This window comes from Dasypus novemcinctus, chromosome 29 (genome assembly GCF_030445035.2).
Source record: "Dasypus novemcinctus isolate mDasNov1 chromosome 29, mDasNov1.1.hap2, whole genome shotgun sequence".
In the NCBI taxonomy this organism is placed as follows: domain Eukaryota; kingdom Metazoa; phylum Chordata; class Mammalia; order Cingulata; family Dasypodidae; genus Dasypus; species Dasypus novemcinctus.
The window spans coordinates 18,303,892-18,324,829 of NC_080701.1; the positions used below are offsets into that span (position 1 = coordinate 18,303,892).

General features: G+C 39.4%; 1 protein-coding gene across 1 annotated transcript in view; it reads left to right on the forward strand.

Annotated features, from left to right (window-relative positions):
• Window positions 1-20,938, forward strand: part of UNC5D (unc-5 netrin receptor D) — a 245,011-nt gene that overhangs the window by 111,293 nt on the left and 112,780 nt on the right. The window contains exons 5-7 of the mRNA XM_058289814.2: window positions 1,427-1,607; window positions 2,455-2,622; window positions 4,369-4,533. Coding sequence (XP_058145797.1) covers window positions 1,427-1,607; window positions 2,455-2,622; window positions 4,369-4,533 — 514 coding nt within the window. The remainder of the gene's footprint in view (window positions 1-1,426; window positions 1,608-2,454; window positions 2,623-4,368; window positions 4,534-20,938) is intronic.

Consider the following 20,938-nt stretch of genomic DNA (forward strand, 5'->3'; position numbering starts at 1 on the left):
CGGTTGTCTGTTCTTTGTGTCTGTTTGCTACGTCTTCTTTGTCCGCTTCTGTTGTCAGCGGCACGGGAATCTGTGTTTCTTTTTGTTGCATCATCTTGTTGTGTAAGCTCTTTGTGTGTGCAGCGCCATTCCTGGGCAGGCTGCACTTTCTTTCACACTGGGCAGTTCTTACGGGGCACACTCCTTGCACATGGGGCTCCCCTACGCGGGGACACCCCTGCGTGGCAGGGCACTCCTTGCGCGCATCAGCACTGCACGTGGGCCAGCTCCACACAGGTCAAGGAGGCCCGGGGTTTGAACCGCAGACCTCCCATGTGGTAGACGGATGCCCTAACCACTGGGCCAAGTCCGCTTCCCTTATGTGTCTTTAAATTATTGTATTTTACACGTGCTTATGACCAATACTGTATGGATAGATATTGTCAAACCAGAAATGTATCCGTGCTACCAAGATGGCCCTAAAGAGTGGAGATTTGCTTAGAAGTGGAAGCAGAGGACAAACGGAAAGAAAGCCGTTAGTTCAGGGAGAAACTGGCTGGTGTCATGACATGGAGGAACTTAAGGGTGGTGCCCCTCAACTTGGGGAATGGTGAGGAGCTAGGACACAGAAGGCTGCCAGGTATTCACAGAAACAGGGGCTTGACTAGGGGTGGGATTAGGGTAGAACCTGGAAAAGGAAAAGAACTTCTCCAGGAGAAAACAAATCTAAGATGGGAATATTTTGTGGTTCGAGGATGGGATAGGGGAGCTCCTGAGGAAGACAGGCTGGGCTTTAAATGTGTCTGCCTAACCCAGAACCTTCTAATATAAAAGCATAAATTAATGTCTGTTCAGTCATCGAAGGAGTAATATAAGTGGCCATCAGACAAACATATCTCCAGTACCAGAGAGCCCTGAGCTTTGAATTTAATTTTTTTCTATGATTGCCCAGGCCTGTATTACTTTAGTCTTTATACATTCTCCTGCCTTTAATAAACTTTGTTTATATGCAAGTCCATTGACTCTGAACCTTGCCAGGCAATATAATATCCATTCAGCACAAAATGCAAGTTCTACATGTATTTGTTGATGGTCTGAACTCCATTTTGGACCAGTTTATTGAAATATCATTATCACAGTTTTAATAAAATGAAATGGCCTAATTGCAGTCACCCTTTTTTTTTGCATTTTTAGAAAATGGGTTAAAGTCAATAGGAGATTGATCTTCTTTGCCTGCTTCCACTTTACTAACTTGAGGATTCATTTCCTGAATATACTAAATTTACTAAATAAAGGGGATAAGGGACATGAAAGCAAGCAAATAGTTTTTGTTGCTCCATGTATTGGGTACATCTGTCTTCTGTACACCAAACCACCCAGCTCCAGTTCGAGAAAAGATTCCTTAATTGCAATCCTTTGTTAAATAAACACTCCTGTTTTCTTACAGGTAGAATGGCTGAAAAATGAGGAGCCCATAGACTCTGAGCAAGATGAGAACATTGACACGAGGGCTGATCACAACCTGATCATCAGGCAGGCACGGCTCTCAGACTCTGGGAATTACACTTGCATGGCGGCCAACATCGTGGCCAAGAGGAGGAGTTTGTCAGCCACTGTGGTGGTTTATGGTAAGATCAGCCCAAAGGCCAGGAGTGGATTGGGAGGGGGGAAAGCAGAGAAGTGGAGGGATTGTGTATTTTATTAAAACTTCCAATGTTCAGAGGTGAAAGCACCTGGGAGATCATCCACAGCAGCGCCCTGCCCCTGCCTCCCACTTTGGCAGGTGAGGAATCATCCTTCCTATTGCAATTAATGCGTTTGTTGTTCCACCGTATATGGGACTTTGTGAGATAATTGGTGGCATTCCAGTTTCTCTCTTTTTAAATAATAAAAAGTTGTTTATGTTTTACCATTGTGTTTATATTAGAAGAAAATTGAGGTGGGCGACTTCTGTTTTTCAACTGCTCCCCAACCCAACATCCACTCTCATCCTCCCCAGAGATGCTGTCAGTCATTTCTTCTCTGGGCATATGAAATCCACCCAAAACAAACACTAATATTTGCTGAACATCTAAGGCATTTTATAAAAGAAGTTTCTAGCTATGTCCACAAAGGCATCCCCTGCTACTGTTTTTTAAGCACTGTCAGTAATCGAAATTCAAATGCTGACCCTTCCTTATTATGCTGTGGATTTTCAAGTGCTTTAGCAGTATTCTGATGAGTTCTTTGCACTTTTCTTAATTTCCTGGCAAAGCAAATTTTTTGCATCCCTCATATTGCAGATGAGTAGACCAAGGGGCAGAGAGGAGGTGAGCACCCCACTGTTGCGTCATGAAGGATGAGCCCATTGGGACGGCACAGTCTCTCGACCCCCAGCTGCCCGACTCACAGCACCTGGCACAGTGGCTTGCACATAGTAGGCAATCAGTAAAAACCTCTCTCCTTTTTTCTCCTCTCCCCACTTTTCTCTCTCAGTGAATGGAGGCTGGTCTTCCTGGACAGAGTGGTCAGCCTGCAATGTTCGCTGTGGTAGAGGATGGCAGAAACGCTCCCGGACCTGCACCAACCCAGCTCCTCTCAATGGTGGAGCCTTTTGTGAGGGAATGTCAGTGCAGAAAATAACCTGCACTTCTCTTTGTCCCGGTGAGATATCTGAAGATTCCGTTTTCCCTTCCAATCCACCAACACTTTTAAGCTGGTGTGAAGCAGTCGGTAGAAGCTGCCTTTCCAAAGTTACCAAGTACTTAGAATGGCACCTTTGTCCAAGGTCTAATGGGGAGCTCATTGTAATGGCAAAAGCATGGGTGAAGACCTCTCTGCAATGTTTTGGGGCATATATATATATTTTTAACATTCAGATGACACTGGATACTCACCAACAGCAAGCCAAATGCTTTGATGTATTTTTATACCACCAGTGTTTGGTTGGGCTAAGCCAACCCCTTCTCTCCTTGGGTTCCCATTTTGTGTCTAATAGCTACTAGGGATTAGGTGAGTTCTCTGCAAGCACAAAACAGCAGGTTGCAGATATTTGGCTCGCTATCATCAGATACCTATCATGAACTTTATCAATTGTAGCTTTGTATTTTATTGGCAGAGGTTGAATATGAGCACAGCAGTTGTATATTTTATCTGTGCTTGTCTTCCTGAATAGATAGAGACTTCATTTACTAAAGATGGCTTTTATAAGTTACTGTATCCATCTCTTAGTGGCTCTAACCCAGTTTATACAGTGAGAAATAGATGAGATGGAAGATGATTTTATTTATGGAAAATATATCCTCCCACTGAGAAATAAATTAATCCTGGGTCTCACATATACTACAGAATGCTAACTCCAAGGACACTGGAGTAGAGCCTTATTTCTTTAAAATTTGAAATTTAGTTCCACTGAAAGCTAAGACAGTGCTCTCACCAGCACCATATTCTTGGAATTTCATTATATATATATATTCAACAAACATTTATTGAGTGCTTACTATGTGCCAGGTACTGTGCAAGATACTTTTACACAAGTAATATCATTTAGCTGTGTTGTGAGTTTTATTCTCCCCAGTTGACAGAAATGGTAAAGTTACACTATGAAACTTGTCCAGGGTTTTTCAGCTAATAAGTTGGCAGAACCGGTATCAGGGCTCAGATATTTTACTTCAAGTTCAATATTTTTATATTAGTCTATTCTTTATTGATTGCTTTGAATTAAAATTTTCACTATCTTAACCCATATGTGCATGGTTGGACTATTCCTAGGAGGTATTGGTACAGTTCCTGCAAACAGTAATTTTCTGTTTTAACCTTGGGTTAATTTTTACTGGAAATAAATTGTTTCTTCATGTCTACGTATAGCAGCCATCTGTGACACAAGAAATTCTATTTATTTAAGTTCTGGTGTCTCAGGGTTTGAATGACCTATTTTAGTTTAATACTATCAATATATTTGGGTTTAACTTTTTATTGTTTAGGGGCTTCCGGGGCTTAAAGATAGTTCATACTACTCTGTTCTAAACTGTCAGCCCACAAGGAAGTGGCTGATTACCAGCAGTTACTTACTGTACACAGTATCTGTCCATCTAAAATGCACTGGCACAGGAAAGTCTGGGAAAGAAAGGATAATGACATTATTAGCCAACCCAAGGGCACTGGTCCCTTGCCTAAAATCGGTAATTGGTCTCATCCTGAAATAGCACAAGAATTACACCACTATTTTTGTAAGCATCTCTCCTTAGGAAGGAAACCGTGGTGAGACTATAAATTGATGTATTATTTTGTTCTTGTTGTGGTGGTGATTTCTTTAAAATCCAGCTCTAAGAACAACAGCAGTCCTGGGGTAAGTCTTCTGACAGCTGCTGGATTCCTTCTGATGGTGGTTTCTTTTGTTTCCCTTTGAAGTGGATGGGAGCTGGGAAGTATGGAGCGAATGGTCGGTCTGCAGTCCAGAGTGTGAGCATTTGAGGATCCGGGAATGCACAGCCCCACCCCCAAGAAATGGGGGCAAATTCTGTGAAGGTCTAAGCCAGGAGTCCGAAAACTGCACAGATGGTCTCTGCATTCTAGGTAATACCTTCTGTTTAACATCAGACTATTAGTTTGGTCAAATAACTTAAAGCCAGCATGCCAGGAGCAACAAGGAAATAAGGTGTGGAAAAAATAGACAAATGCATATTCAGTAGAGATGGTAATTTGAAGTATTTTATCAATGTGAAGTACATAAATGTATATACTTCTTAATCTAATTGGATGGCATTTTAGGAGAAATAATTTAGGCAGTATTTTAGCTTAGCAACTCTCACTACTCCTTTGAGAAGCCACCATATTTAATTTTGGTGAAATTCTGATACTGATCACTCTATGCTTGTCTTTCACTGTAAAGAATTTTACAGCACTATAAAGCATTAATAAATCTGAAGCACACTGGTTGTGTGGCAAGGGATGCAGGTTGTGACTACTGTCTTACAAATGAGGAAAAATGACACCTGAGGAGGTGGGTGGCTTTGTATGGAAGAGTAGGAAATAGAAAGTTCATTTCAAAACCTGAAGCCCTCTCCAAATGACTGTCTTTCTGGCTTAGAAAGTATGGGAGTATTAAGTAGAGTCAAATAGAGACAGGTTTTCATTTGATGCTATCTCTTATTAGCTTCATGACCACTGTTCATTTGTTTAACTGCTTAATTTCTCTGACTCTAAGTGTGTTAGTCAGCTAAAAGGGGTGTTAATGCAAAGTACCCAAAATCTTTTGGCTTTTATAAAGGGTATTTATTTGAGGTGGAAGCTTGCAGTCACAAGGCCCAACTCAAAGTTACTTCCTCACCAAAGTCTGTTGCCTTGTGTTGAACGGAGATGGCAGGCAATATCTGCAAGGGTTCAACCTTCCTTCTTCCTATTAAGTCTCTTTGGTCCCAGTTTCTTCTGATCTCATCTGTAGGCTGGCATAAGGCTCCTCTCTCTCCCTGGGGCTCCTTTCCGGGCTCAGCAGCTCTGGTCTCTTCACAAGGTCAACTGTAGACTATCAGGCTCATCTCTCTTCCTCTGTGTTGTTCTTCTCTGTGTGTCTGATTCCCTGTGAGAGTCTTTTTTATCAGCCCACCAAGGGGGTAAGCACGCAATGCTGAGTCAAACTCTAATAAAATGGTTGAATCAAAGCCCTAATCTTAACATAATTTAATCAGACGTCTCAGCTGGATCTAATACAATGAAAGGATTATCGTACCCAGAGGAACAGACCACTTTACAAACAGAATCTACATTTCTTTTTGGAAATCATAAATAATATCAAACTGCCACACTAAGTATCAAAAGCAGTGTACATTTTAGAGTGATGTTTTCAAGATGATGGTATAAGACATCCCTCTGAATGTTTCCTCCCAGAGAAAGCTAAGTAACAAGGCAGGTTCCACTCACATGGAGCTCTGGAGAATGATAAAGCCTGGAAAATGACTCCGCAAATGCTGAATCAAAGGAAAAAAAACAAAAACAAAACCAACACCACCAAAACAAAAGGATAGAGCTGCTCATCCAGACCCATGGCAAAATAGACCCAGTGAGGGGGTCCTAGTGATCAACAGATACACACATACGAAGCATCTTGCAGAAACAAAAGTGACCCAGGGCAGAGCTATTGGCAGTCTGCATACTCCCAGCTTGGTCCCTAATGATGTGCACCTAAGCATAAAATTGGGTGGTTTTGAACAGTGACCCCATGGAGTGGGATCCCTATAGAGATTACTGGAAGTGGAAAAGAGGAAAATGGAACCACTGAGAGGCAGGGTGCTCCCAAGATTGAAAGCTGTAGTAAAAATGCAGCCTTGAGCATGGGAGAGCTGATGAGCAAATTATAGCAGCTGTGGAAGAAAATTTGCATAAAAACAGAGCAGCTCAGGACTTCTATAAGGAGGAAAAGAGGAAAGGAAATCATCTCATGGTGGGGAAACAATCACACATAATAGTTGCTTCGCCTGCCCAGGGTAAGAGGCAAGTGCAGAAAAATTTGAGAAAATCTGAACTGTTAAATATGGACTACTCTAAATGATGAGTATAGGCAAGAAACTGACCCTCCAGATTTAGCATATCAAAATAATCAGATACTCTGACATCAACAAAATGGCATAAGCCATACAAAGAAACAGGAAGAAATTGTTCATATGAAGCAGCAATTTAAAACTTCAGAGGAAACACAGATATTAGAACAACTAATCAAAGATGTTCAATCAAATCTTCTAAGTCAATTCAAGAACTAAAAGGAAATCTGCATAGGAATAAACTAAATATGGATATAGAGAATCCATATCTTAAGATCTTAAGAATCTTAAGATCATGTGTGGTCAAAAAGAAGAATTAGAAAATTTAAAAGAAGCATAATCTAAATTATGGGCATGAAAACACAATGACGGAGGTTAAAAATACACTAGAGTAGAGTACAGAGGGATCCAAGATGGTGGAGTAGAGACTGGCAGGCTATACTCTTGTCTAGAAACTGGGAAGGTAGGCAGTCTTGCCAGGCATAATGGGAGCTGGGATGTTGTGGGAGTGACAGGAGAGGGTGGCTGGGGAGCAGCATCCACAGCTGGGCCCCAGGGAAAAGAGGAGTCACCCATCCAACCCAGGAGAAGAGAAAAACAGCTAAGCGGACCCTGGAGGAGGGGAGCCAAACAGCTGGCTCTGAGATAGGTAGGTGCTGCCGAGGAGGATCCCACAGGTGGGCTGTGCCCAGCCTGCTTAGGGTAGAGAAGAAAATAAGGGCGCTGAGGGAACTTAGCCGGAGGTTTTCTGTTTTGTTTTTGTTTCTGTGGAGTGACCAATGAGTCAAAACAGGCAGGAGAAGAGGAGCTTAGCTGGTCCTAGTAGTCTGAGAGGGAGACCAGATTACTGTTTGTTTTGCCTTATTTTTTTCTTCTCTTTTTTTCTTATTTTCATTCCTTCTTCACCTGTTTTTCTTCTTTTTTCTATTTCTTTTCTTTTTTTCCCTTACTATTATGATTTTTACCCTCTTGTTTTCTTTTCTTTCTTTTTTCCCTCTTCTTTCTTTCTCCCATCATTTTATTTTACTTTTTCCCCAGTGATTTATTTTTTCCATCTTTTTTGTTCTTTTTCCTTCCTTTTTATATTTACTTTTCTTTCTTTTATTGTAGATCTAATTTTCTTTCTGTTGAATACAGTCAACTAAAGAGATATAGACTAAGTGGAACCAAGTGATAAACTAACCTACTGAATCAGCCCATGAAGAAAAATGGATGCCTAGATATCAGCAAAAAATTACATTACAAGCCATACTAAGAAACAGAAATCATGGCACAGTCTAATGAACAAACTGAAAAAGTAGGAGGAGACACACAACATGGAAAAACTAATTGAGGATGTCCAAACAAATATCCTTAACTCAATAAAATGAAGAGATAAAGGATATCAAGACAACACTGGGGAAGCATGCAGAAGTCAATATAAATATACATAAAAAGATAACAGATCTTACAACATAAGAAATTAAAAATCCACTAGAAGGAGACAACCAACAAAATGATGGTAGAGTAAGGAGCTCCTAGAGTCAGCTCCTGCTACAGGGCAGTTAGTAAACACCCAGAGCTACTTGGAACTAGCTGAAACACCTGTTTGGGAGCTCTAAGACACCAGAAGAGCATCCTGCAACATCCTTGAAGGAATGGAAGAAGACTTGTAAGTAGAGTGCTCCATGCCTGGGAGGCCAGTGCCCATCCTCCACTGGAGGCACAAGCCGCCTCAGGAGCTGTTCCACAGCTGGAATTGAAAAACTCCACTTCCCAAAAATGAGGTAGGAAGAGATAGTTGGGCACCAACTTCAGCTACTGATGAGTAAATTCAATGGGCTACAGTATAATCCTAAGAACAGCTGGAGTTTGAGCCTGTCCAAGTCAGAAAGAGGCAAGGAGCTGCCATCTTAACTCCACGCCTGGCACGAGGGGAAGCGGGGCAGACTGAAACAGTGCTGGTGGAGACAGGTTTCTTTCCATCTAGGTCAGATTGCAGCTCCAGCCTAGGCCCCAGTCCCACCTCCAGCAGGGAGGAAGCTGGGGGTACCAGCGCCAGCCTCCCCAGGAAATTAATGGCCACGCCACAGAGGCCCGTGATTATCCTACTTTGGCAGCACAAGCTGCCCCAGGAGCTATTTTGTGGCTAGAATTGGAAGGTCCATTTCCCCAAAACAGTTGGCCACTGATTTTGGCTACTGATTAGTAGAATCAGCTGACTACGGTATAATCCTAGGAACAGCTGGGGTGTAAATCTGTCCAAGTCAGAAAGAAGCTGGTGGCCACCATTTTGACTCTACCCCCAGCATGAGGGGATGCCTGGCTGACCAAAAATCAGTGATGGTAGGAATTGGTTTGTTTCACCCAAATCGGCCTTCAGCCCTAGCCTAGGCTTCATCTCCACCTCTGGCATAGAGGAGGCTGGCAGGCCCTGCACCAGCCTATCCAGTAACTGCAGATACGTTTGGCTGGTACAGTCTGAATAATCGTAAGTCTACAAGGGCAACTGCAGTCATCTTGGACCCACACTGCATAGATTGCTGCCCACACCTACAGCTCTATCCCCACCCCAGGCAGGGGAGAAAGGGGCATTGAGCTTCATCAGTCTCTCTTGGCAACTACAGTCTAAGCCTGCACGACTTGGATTCTTCCACACAGCTGTGACCAGATCCCTACAAACTGGCAAAGCAGAAAGTTGGGAGAAGCTTCATTGGTCCCTGGGGCAATGAGGGCAGCTTGTGCCTCCACAGTTTTAAGCACCAACTAGATCCTTGGCTCCTGTTGCACAACCAGCAAGGGAGAAGGGCAGGAAGTGCTAAACTAAAGAGAAAAACTACACCCAGAATAAATACTCTAGTAAGCCAGATGCCAAGACATCAACAAAAAATTACAATCCACACCAAGAAACAGGAAGCTATGGCCCAGTTAAAGGAAGAAGATAAACCCAAAGATGACATAAAGGAGTTCTGAAAACTAATCATAGATGTTCAAACAAATTTCCTTAATAAATTCAATGAGATGGCTAAAGAGATTAAGAAGACATTAGATGAGCACAAGGAAGAATTTGAAAGCATACATAGAAAAATAGCAGATATATGGGAATGAAAGAATCAGTAAATGAAATGAAAACAACATTGGAATCATATTATAGCAGATTGAGGAGGCAGAAGAAAGAATTGGTGAGCTTGAAGAAATGGCCTCAGCAAGTGAACATACAAAAGAACAGATGAAGAAAAGAATGGAAAAAATTGAACAAGGTCTCAGGGAACTAAGTGACAGCTAAAGATGCACAAACATTATGTGCCATGGGTGTCCCAGAAGGACAATGGAAGGAAACAGGGGCAGAAGGAATATTTGAAGAAATAATGGTAGAAAATTTCCCAGCCTTATTGAAGGACATAGATATTCATGTCCAAGAAGCACAATATACTCCCATCTGAAAAATTCCGAATAGACCAACTCAGCCACATACTCATCAGAACGTCAAATGCCAAACAAAAAGAGAGAATTCTGAGAACAGCAGGAGAAAAGCAATGCATAACATATAAGGGATACCCAATAAGATTAAGTGCTGATTTCTCACCAGAAACCATGAAGACAAGAAGACAGTGGTATATTTAAGATACTACAAGAGAAAAACTTACAACTGAGAATCTTATATCCAGCAAGTTTGTCTTTCAAAAATGAGGGCAAGATTAGATTATTCACAGATAAATAGAAACTAAGAGAATTTCTAACCAAGAGACCAGATTTTCAGGAAATTTTAAAGGGTATGCTGGAGTCTGAGAAGAAAAGACAGGAGAGAGAGGTCTTTCCACAGAGTCTAGAAAGGAAGATTATAACGATAAAAGTAACAAAGTGTCAAAAGAGTGGTGAAAATAAAATATGATAGATAATACTCAGATATTTCGAATAAACTTAACAATGTAAGCACCTGTATTCAGAAAGCTGCAGCTCATTGTTTAAGATGTCAGTTCTACTCAAATTGATATACAGATGCAATGCAATCCTGATAAAAAATTCCACCAGCATTTTTTAAATGGAAAAAATGATTATCAAATTTATTTGGAAGCATAGGGGTCCTGAATATCCAGAAACATCTTAAAAAGGAAAAAGCAAACCTTCATCTCCAGACTTTAAATCATATTCCCTAGCTTTAGTGGTAAAAAACAGCATGGTACTGGCATAAAGACAGACTCATAGAACAGTAGGACCAAACTGATGTTTCAGAAACAGACCCTCACATGTATGGTCAAGTGATTTTTGACTAGTTTGTCAAACCCACACAGCTTGGGCAGAACAGTCCATTCAACAAATGGTGCTGAAAGAACTGGATATCCATACCCAAAAGAAGAAAAGAGGACCCCTATCTCACACCTTATCCAAAAATTAACTCAAAATGGATAAAAAAACTAAAAAACAAGAACTGTAAAACTTCTAGAAGAAATTGTCAGAAAATATCTTAAAGACCTGGTGGTAGGTGGTGTATTCCTATAGGAGATAAGAGGAGGACTGAGATTGACTACTGATGTTCAATGTATGTAGAAGTTTTAATTAGCTTTATGGTGAAAGTGTTGTAAATATACACAGTGGATGGTAACAAATAGTGAGCCAGTTTATAAATAGAGATGGGACTGAAAATGGTAGTCTAGGTTTGTAAATGCCAATTCACAGTGCTAGAGAATAATCTAGGAACTGAATAGCACAGTAAACCAAGTGGTAGATGGAAATTGTGTTTGATGGTACAGATGCTAGAATGTCCTTGTGAGCTAGAGCAAATTTATATCACTACTGCAGGGTGGTGGGAATATGGAGAAGCATGGGAAAAATACAACTGGAGTGACCTATGGACTGTGGTTAGCAGTAATAATATTCTTGCATCTATGTTAAAGATGTGCTGTATTTATAATTGGGCATTATGAAAAATGTGTGCCAAATGTATACTATGGATGTGGTAACAACCAGGTGATATTATCTTATTTGTAACAAATGTCCTATCACAGTGTGGTGTGTTGATTGAAGGGTGTTGTTTGGGAATTCTGCACCTGTGCATGATTCTTTTATAAGTTTACAACTTCTGTCATAAAAAATATATTTAAAAATAATTATGGGTGTTGGCGGGGGAATGCACCAAATGTAAGATAAGAACTATAATTAGTAGTAATATTTTGACAATATTCTTTCATAATTTGTAACAAATGTCTCACGACAATGCAAGGTGTTGGTGGAAGGTTGATGTATGGGACTCCTGCATGATGTTATGCATGTTTGCTTTGTAAATTTACAACTTTTGCTATACACTTATTGTTTATGTATGTTCATATATAAGTGATATAAAGATAATAATAATAGGGTGGGTTGGGGGAAAATACTTTGTTTAGTAGTTATATTTTGACATTGATCTTTAATCATTAGTTTAAGATGTTTAAAAACAGTGCAAGCTGTTGCTGGTAGGGTGAGGTGCCAAAGTCATATATAACTTTATATATGTTTGTTTTGTAAGTTTACAACTATTACTATACATTTATTATTTATATATGAATGATATACTTTTTGAATCATTTAATAAATAAAAATACGCTAGAAGCACCTAACAGTAGATTTGAAGAAGCAGTGGAAAGAATTAATGACTCAAAGATAGGGCATATGAAATCACACATACAATAGAATATATAAAAAGATGGAAAGAATGACAATACAGTGAAAAAAGATATAGATTATGGCCTCCCAGAGGGAAAAGAAAAGTGAAAGTGGTCAATAGAAGTATTTGAGGAAATAATGGCTAGAAATTTCCCAACTCTTATGAGGGACATGGATATACATGTCCAGGAAGCGCAGTATAGTCCAGGAACAAAAATTCCCATTAAATCTACCCCAAGAAAAAAGCTGAAGACAAAATCCTGAAAGTAGCAAAAGAAAAGAGATCCATCACATATAAGGGAACCCAGTATGATTTAAGTGCTGACTTCTCATCTGAAGCCATGAAGACAAGAAAGCAGTGTTATACCATATTTCTTTACTGAAAGAAGAACAACTGCCAACCAAATATTCTTTATCCAGCAAAATTGGCATTCAAAAATGAGGGAGAGTTCAAAGTATTCACAGATAACAGAAATTGAGAAAATTTGTCAACAAGAGTCCTGCCTTTCAAGAGATATTAAAGGCATTTCTGCAGGTTGAAAGGAAAAAAACAGGAAAGAGATTGTTGGAGGAGACTATAGAAAGGAAATTAATGGTAGAGTAACTAAAGGGATAAAAAGAGAAATAAAAATATAAGCCTAAAAAATGACCAAAGTAAGTACAGCCTTTATAGTAATAACATTGAATGTTAATGATCAAACTTTCCAATTAAAAGATGCAGATTGGCAAAATGGATAAGAAAATATGAGCCGTCTATATACTGTCTGCAAGAAACTCACCTTAGACCCAGAGGCACAAATAGGTTGCAAGTCAAATGTTGGAAAATGATCTAACATACCAAGAGTAACCAATAAAGGGCAAGAATAACTACACTAATATTGGACAACATAGACTAAATGCAAAACTGTTCTAAGAGACAACGGAGGACACTACATATTAATAAAAGGGGTACTCTACCAAGAAGAAAGAATAATCATAAATATTTATGCACTTAACCAGGTGTCCTGAAATAATTGAGGCAAATACTGGCAAAATTAAGGGGAGAAATCAACGTCTCTACAATCATAGTGGAGGACTTCTATACACCATTATCACCATTAGACAGAACATCTCGAGAGAGGCTCAACACACAGAGACCTTGAATAATATGTTAGAGGAACTAGACCTAATGGGCTTATACAGAACATTACACTCCAAAGCAGCATGTGAGAAACTGCTTCTCAAGTGCTCATGGGTCATTCTACAGAGTAGACCACATGTTGGGCCATAGAACAAGACTCCATGAATTTAGAAAGTTTGAAATTACTCAGAGCACTTTCAATGACCACTGGGGAATGAGACAGAAATCAAAAAAGGACAGAGAACTGGAATAGGGAAAAATATATGAAAGTTAAACAACACTCTCTTAATCAGCAGTTCAAGGAAGAAATTGCCAGAAAAATCAGTACCTACCTCAAAAACCCTAATACCAAAGTCACTTAAAGATGCTACATGAAAAAACTACAGACCAGTCTCTTTAATGAACTTGCATGCAAAAATCCTTAACAAAATACTTGCTAATTGAATCCAATAACACATTGATTCAATTATACACCAAGATCAATGGGGTGTTATCCCAGGTATGAAAGGATGGTTCAACATAAGAAAATCAATTAATGTAATACACCACATTAATGGATCAGTGGAAAAAATCATATAATCATCTCTGACATGGAAAAGGCATACAACAAAATACAGCATCCTTTTCTGGTAAAAAACGAAACATAACAAAAGCACTGCAAAAGTTAGGATTTAGAAGGAAACTTCCTCAACACAATAAAGGGCATATATGAAATACCCACAGCTAACATCATATTCAATGCTAAGAGACTAATGGCTTTCATTCTAAGATCTGGAACAAGACAAGGATGCCACTGTCACCACTCTTATTTAACATTGTATTAGAATTATATGCTTGAGCACTTAGGCAAGAAAAAGAAAGAAATAGCATCCAAATTGGAAAGAAAGAATTTTAACTTTCACTATTTGTAGATGACATGATCTTATACATAGAAAGTCCCCAAAAATCTTAACAATAGAGCTAGAGCTGATAAGCAAATTCAATAAAGCGGCAAGATATAAGACCAACATGTAGAAATCAGTAGCATTTCTGTACACTAATGAGCAATCTGAGGTGGAAATCAAGAAAAATATTCAATTTACAATAGCAACTAAATAAATCATATATTTAGGAATAAACTTAATTAAGGATGTAAAGGACTTTTACCCAGAAAACTACACAACATTGCTAAAGGATATCAAAGAAGACCTATATAAATGGAAGAATATTCCATGTTCAGGGATAAGAAGACTAAATATCGTTAAGACGTCTATCCTACCTAAATTGATTTACAGACTCAATGCAATCCCAATAGAACTTCCAAACAACATTTTTTAATGAACTGGAAAAGATAATTATCAAGTTTATTTGGAAGGGTAAGGGACCTATCTAGTCAAAAACATCTTGAAAAGGAAAAACAAAATTGAAGAACTCACACAACCTGACTTTAAAACATACTGGAAAACTACAGTGGTCAAAACTGTATGGTATTGTCACAAGGACAGATGTACTGATCAATGAACTGAACTAAGTTCAGATATAAACCTGTACATTTTCGGCCCAACTGATATTCGACAAGGCCCGCCAAGCTCACTCACCTCAGACAGAATAGCCTCTTCAACAGATAGTGCTTAGAGAACTGGATATCCATATCCAAAAGAATAAAAAGAGTATCTCCATCTCACACCCTACACAAAAGTTAACTCAAGATGAATCAAAGACCTAAATATAAGAGCCAAGACCACAAGGCTCTTAGAAGATAATGTAGGGGAGCATCTTTGAGATCTGGCAGTAGGAAATAGTTTCATAAACTTTACGCTCAAAGCATGAGCAGTGAAAGGAAAAATAGATAAATGGAACATCTTTTTTTTTTTTTTAAGATTTATTTATTTATTTAATTCCCCCCCTCCCCCAGTTGTCTATTCTCTGTGTCTATTTGCTGTGTCTTGTTTCTTTGTCCGCTTCTGTTGTCGTCAGCGGCTTCTGTTGTCATCAGCGGCTTCTGTTGTCATCAGTGGCATGGGAAGTGTGGGTGGCGCCATTCCTGGGCAGGCTGCACTTTCTTTTAGCGCTGGGCAGCTCTCCTTGCGGGTGCACTCCTTGCACGTGGGGATCCCCTACACGGGGACACCCCTGCATGGTGCGGCACTCCTTGCGCGCATCAGCACTGCGCATGGGCCAGCTCCACATGGGTCAAGGAGGCCCGGGGTTTGAACCGTGGACCTCCCATGTGGTAGATGGACGCCCTAACCACTGGGCCAAGTCCGTTTCCCTAAATGGAACATCTTGAAAATTAAAATCTTTTTTGCTTCAAAGGAGTTTGTCAAGAACTGAAAAAGCCTTACTCAATGGGAGAAGACATTTGGAAACAACCTATCTCATAAGGATGTAATATCCAGCATATATAAACAAATCTTACATCTCAAAAATAGACAAGCAACCCGTTTTAAAAATGGGCTTTGAATAGACACATTTCCAAAGAGGAAACACAGATGGCTAAATAGAAAATGAAAAGATTCTCAGCATCACTAGCTATTAGGGAAATGCAAATAAAAACTACAATGAGATATCATCTTATACCTATTAGACTGGCTACTATTTTTAAAAACTCTGAAACTACAAGTGTAGGAGAGAATGTGGAGGAATAGGAACACTCTTTCACTGCTGATGTGAATGTAGAATAGTGTATCCACTGTGGAGAATGGTTTGGCAGTTCTTCACGAAGTGAAGTATAGAATTACCACATGATCTGGCAATCCCACTTCTAAGAATATACCCAGAAGAATTGCAGGCAGGGATATGAACAGATATGTGTATGCCAATATTCATTCCTGCATTATTCACAATTGCCAAACTTGGAAGCAATCCAAGTGTCCATCAACAGATGAATGGTTAAACAAAATATGGTATATACACACAATGGAATATTACTCAACCATAAGAAGGAATGAAGTTTTGACTCATGTGAGAAAATGGAAGAATCTTGAAGGCCTTGTGTTAAGTGAAACTAAACCAGTCTCTAAAAGATAAATATTGCATGATCTCAATGATATGACCTTAGGGTATTGAGCAGACTCACAAAGATAGAATCTGGAATATGGGTAACCAGAAGATAGAAAGGGGGTAGAGAGTGGTGAGCTAATGCTCAATTTGCACAGACTCTATGATAAGGTGTATGGTTTTGCCAGTGGATGGGAATGATATAGTGCAGTGATGTCAATGGGGTGAATGCTGCTGGAGTGTGAGCAGGGCTGGGCTATCCATACACCTGGGTGGAGGACTAGAGGAAATAATAGATGAACTCTGGGGAGGTAGAGAACTGTGGTTGGGAATACAATTGTGGGAACCTTCTTTTGGCATCTATGGCAGGGGAGGGTCACTGATGCATGGTGTTAGTGGTGGGAGAATGTGAGGGAAAGGGTGCACCTGGGGCATTCTTCTAAGGAATATGAATGTGTTCATGTGGTCATAGGGTGTTATCTCAGGGGGTGAATACCCACACAATAACCAACAAAATATTAAATTCCCATCCTGGGGAGTCCTTCTACACTCAAATAGAATAGCAAGAACTCTGGAGTTAGAGTATGTAGGCAGTGCCTACTAAAATAAAACACACCAATATTAATGCTTGTACTTATGACCCTTATCTTATAAAATTGAAACTTAGGTTAGCATTATATATTGCCTAAGAATCACCTGAAAACCTCCTTGTTTTCAAATGTGGCCTCTCTCTAAGCCAAACTCAGCAAATAAACTCACTACCTTCCCCCAGCACAGGCCATGACTCCTGGGGATGGGCCTCCCTGGCACCAAGGGATTATTATCAAGCACTGACTGGCAATGCATTTGGAAACAGACCTTGACCAAGAAGGGGATAAAATGAATACAAAAGAGTTTTCTTAGCTAGAAGATTTCAAACTGAGTTGGGACGTCATTCCAGAGGTTATGCTTATGCAAGTCTCAGGTGGATCTCCTTAACTACCACAGTAAATTAAACCTCAAATGGGTCTTGTGAGGGCTGTGGAGACATCTATACACTATAGGCAAGGCATACAACCCCATGAAATCAGTACTCTTGTCTTGGAGTATATGATAACCGCTTTCCCCAATGTAACACACTTTAGTCTCTTATATAATTTCCCTACATGATTCTTCTACCCCTTTTGTCCCAGAGACTTAAATCTCCTATCTGCTCATATTCCACTTGAGCCCTGAATCTCAGAGTTATAGCCGTCATCTATTCTCCAGGTCATTGGAATCACCCAGGACAACTAACAAAATGATGATAGAGCAGATGTGGCTCAAGCAATTGAGCACCCACCTCCCACATAGGAGGCCCCAGGTTTGGTTCCCTATGTCTCCTGAAAAACTTTAAAAAAAAAGACAAAACAGCAAAACGTATGATAAAACCAACTCAGGGAAGCCGATGAGGTTCAGTGGTTGAGTGCCGGCTATCTACATATGAGGTTCCAGGTTTAATCTCCAGCACCAGATAATTAAAAAAACAAAGAGTATCTATAAGTGCAAGCAAAACAGTTCCTTCCATCTGCCCAATAAGATCTAAGCCCCCTCTCAATCTGAAGCAGAGGAGACATCACCATCCCTAAATCCTCAAGACTGAAGAATAAATAAATATAAGGAGGGAATGCGACTGTGGACCAAAGTAGACCTATTATCATTGTAGTAACAGAAGAATTTGTAGCATTGATGTAAGATAGTGGTACCAGAGGTTCTGAGGAGAGCAGGAGGGAAAAATAGAACAGGTAGAACATAATGCATATTTAGGGCATCGAAATTGTTCCGCATGATACTGCAATCATGGATATAACCATTATACATTTCATCAAAACCTATAAAATTGTACAGTGTAAAGTGTAAACCATAATGTAAAATTTAGACCTTGGTTAGTAGCAATGTTTCAATATTTATCAATAGTAACAAATATACCACACTAATGGAAGGTGTTATTAATAGGGGAAAGTGTGATGAACTTGGATATTTAGCTGAGGAAGTTTCCAAACAAATTATAGAAAGTGCAACCTGGTTTCTCCTTTCAGTTTATAGTAAAATGTGAGAGGAAAGGGTTAAGCTGAGACCTGAACTTCTGAGTACAAAGAAACCAGAAATTGATGATTTGGAAGATTCTGAGCTTCTAGAAATTGAGTCCCCAGAGAATAGTGCTCCTTGTGAGGGATTAACTGAACATGGATCCAGTCAGCCATTTTAGTGGAAGTCAGGATTGGAAATGCAGTTATCCAGAAAGGATTTCTGGAAATTCTTTTATCTGATGCTTTGTTCCCCTGGGTACTATATATGAAACCAGCCAGGTTTTTGCAAGTTTCCTATGAGTGGAACCAGTGCCAGCTGGACCAAAAGGGACAGAAAGTGGGAGACTGAAGGAAAATGGGTTCAAAGGCAGAAGTTTGGAAGCAGAGGTCTGGAGCACAGACATCTTCTTGGACCAAGGAAGTGGACCTCCACATACGTGTGGAAATAGTAGGAACTGGCACTTGGAGTGGGCCTTCCACCCCATTGTTCAGGAAGAGTGTTACCCAGTTTTTTCCTATGCCTAGGGGATTGCGTAGTGTCTAGCTATAACCACAATGTTTGATAAGCGTGGAGTGTAAAGCCTGGCTGTAATCCTAATGCTTGACAAGTGTAGAACCTTTACCTCGGAATTCAGGGTGAACAGCAATCCAGTGTTCAGGGAGAGCATGGCCACTGTGCATGCACTTAGAAGGAGTAGAGCTCTGCCCCTTCTGTCCTGGTGGATGAAATGTCATTCCGTAGCTGACTATCAGACCTTAAAACCTAATGGAATATGCCTTGCAGTATATTGGAATGTTTAGGTACACGTGACTCCTGTTTTCCTTCCAATCTCTCCCTGTGGAAATGGGAATGTTTATCCTATGCCTGTCCCTTCTCAAGGATAAGTTGTTATCTAGGTTTCACAGGTCCATAGATGGAGGGGAATTGTGCCCCAGGACAGACCATGCTTATAACTGATTTTGATGAGACTCTGTACTTAATATTGTTATTGAAGTGCATTAAGGCTTTTGGGATATTGTGATGGAATGAATGCATTTGTAAATGGAAATATCATATCTTTTTGGGATCCAGATGGTGGAGTGTGGTGCTTTGGAATTGCCTGTACCCCAAAAAATCATGTTCTTAAAGTTAATCCACTCCTTTGGGTGTAAACCTATTGTATAAGTGGGAACTTTTGATGAGGTTACTTCATTTAAGGTATAGCCCAGCGGGGTCTTAATCCTCTTAGAAGCCCTTTATAAGAGAATGTATTAAGATAAAGAGGTAGAAAGCCATGGAAGCAAGAAGCTGAAATCAACAAAACCCAGAAGAGAAGGGAAAGACCAGCCATGTTGCAGAGGAAGCAAGGATCGCTAGCAGCCAGTCTTCAGGAAGAAAGCATTGACTTGATGTTGGCTTGATCTGGACATTTTCTCAGACTTTAACCATAAGCAAATAAATTCTTATTGTTCCAACCAAACCATTTCATGGTATATTACTTTCAGCAGCCTAGCAAACTAAAACAGGGATCAGTCAGTTACATCAAAAATGATAGTGTATATGCAAAACGATGCAGCAATAAAGGAAAATAGGGACACAAATGTTACGACATGACGAATTAGGAACAAAATGGCTGAAGTAGGTCCTGTCTTAGTAATTATACTGAATACAAATGCATTAAACTCCTCAATCAAAAAACAATGATATATAGCACAAAGAAAAAAAATACAAGTTACTATAAGTTGTTTACAAGAGACTTAACTTAGATCCAAAGACACAAGTAGGTTCAAAGTGAAATGATGGAAAAAGATTATCCATGTAATTAGTAACCCAGAAAAGCTGGGGTAGCTATACTGATATCAGAAAAAATAGACTTTAAGACAAAAACTGTTACATAGGATAAATAAAAGGGTCAATACACCAAGAAGAAAGGATGATCATAAACACATTTTTGCACCTAACCACAGTTTTTCAAAATACATGAGGCAAATATTGACAAAACTAAAGGGAGAACTAGACAACTCTGCATTAATAGTTGGAGACTTCAATATACCACTTCATAAATGGATAAAACATCCAGACAGAAGATCAATAAGGAAATGGAGAACTTGAACAACACAATGAAGAAACTAGCCTAACAGCACTATACAGAACACTGTACCCCATATCAACAAAATACACATTATTCTCAAGTGCACGTGGATTATTCTCCAGGATAGACCATATAGTAGGTCACAAAACTAGTCTCAGTAAATTTAAAATGTTCGAAATTATACAAAGCATCATCTCCATTGAAAATGAAATGATGCTAAAAATAACAGGAAGAACTGGAAAATCCACAAACATATGTAAGTTAAGCAATATATATGTATATATATATTTTTTAGCAATATATTCTTAAATCAATGGGTCAGAAAAGAAATCACAAGGAAATATCTTGAGACAAATGAAAATGAGAGCACAACATAGAAACTATAATATAGAATATAGAAACAATGTAAGAACTGGGAAAAGTAAGCAGAAGGAAAGAAAAAAGACTAGAGTATAAATAAATGAAACAAATTTAAAAAACAATAGAGTAAATCAGCATAACCAAAATTTGGTTCTTTCAAATAATCAATAAAATCAATAAACCATTAGCATGCCTGACAAAAAGTGAGAGAGGATAAAAATAATTAAAATCAAGTATGAAAGA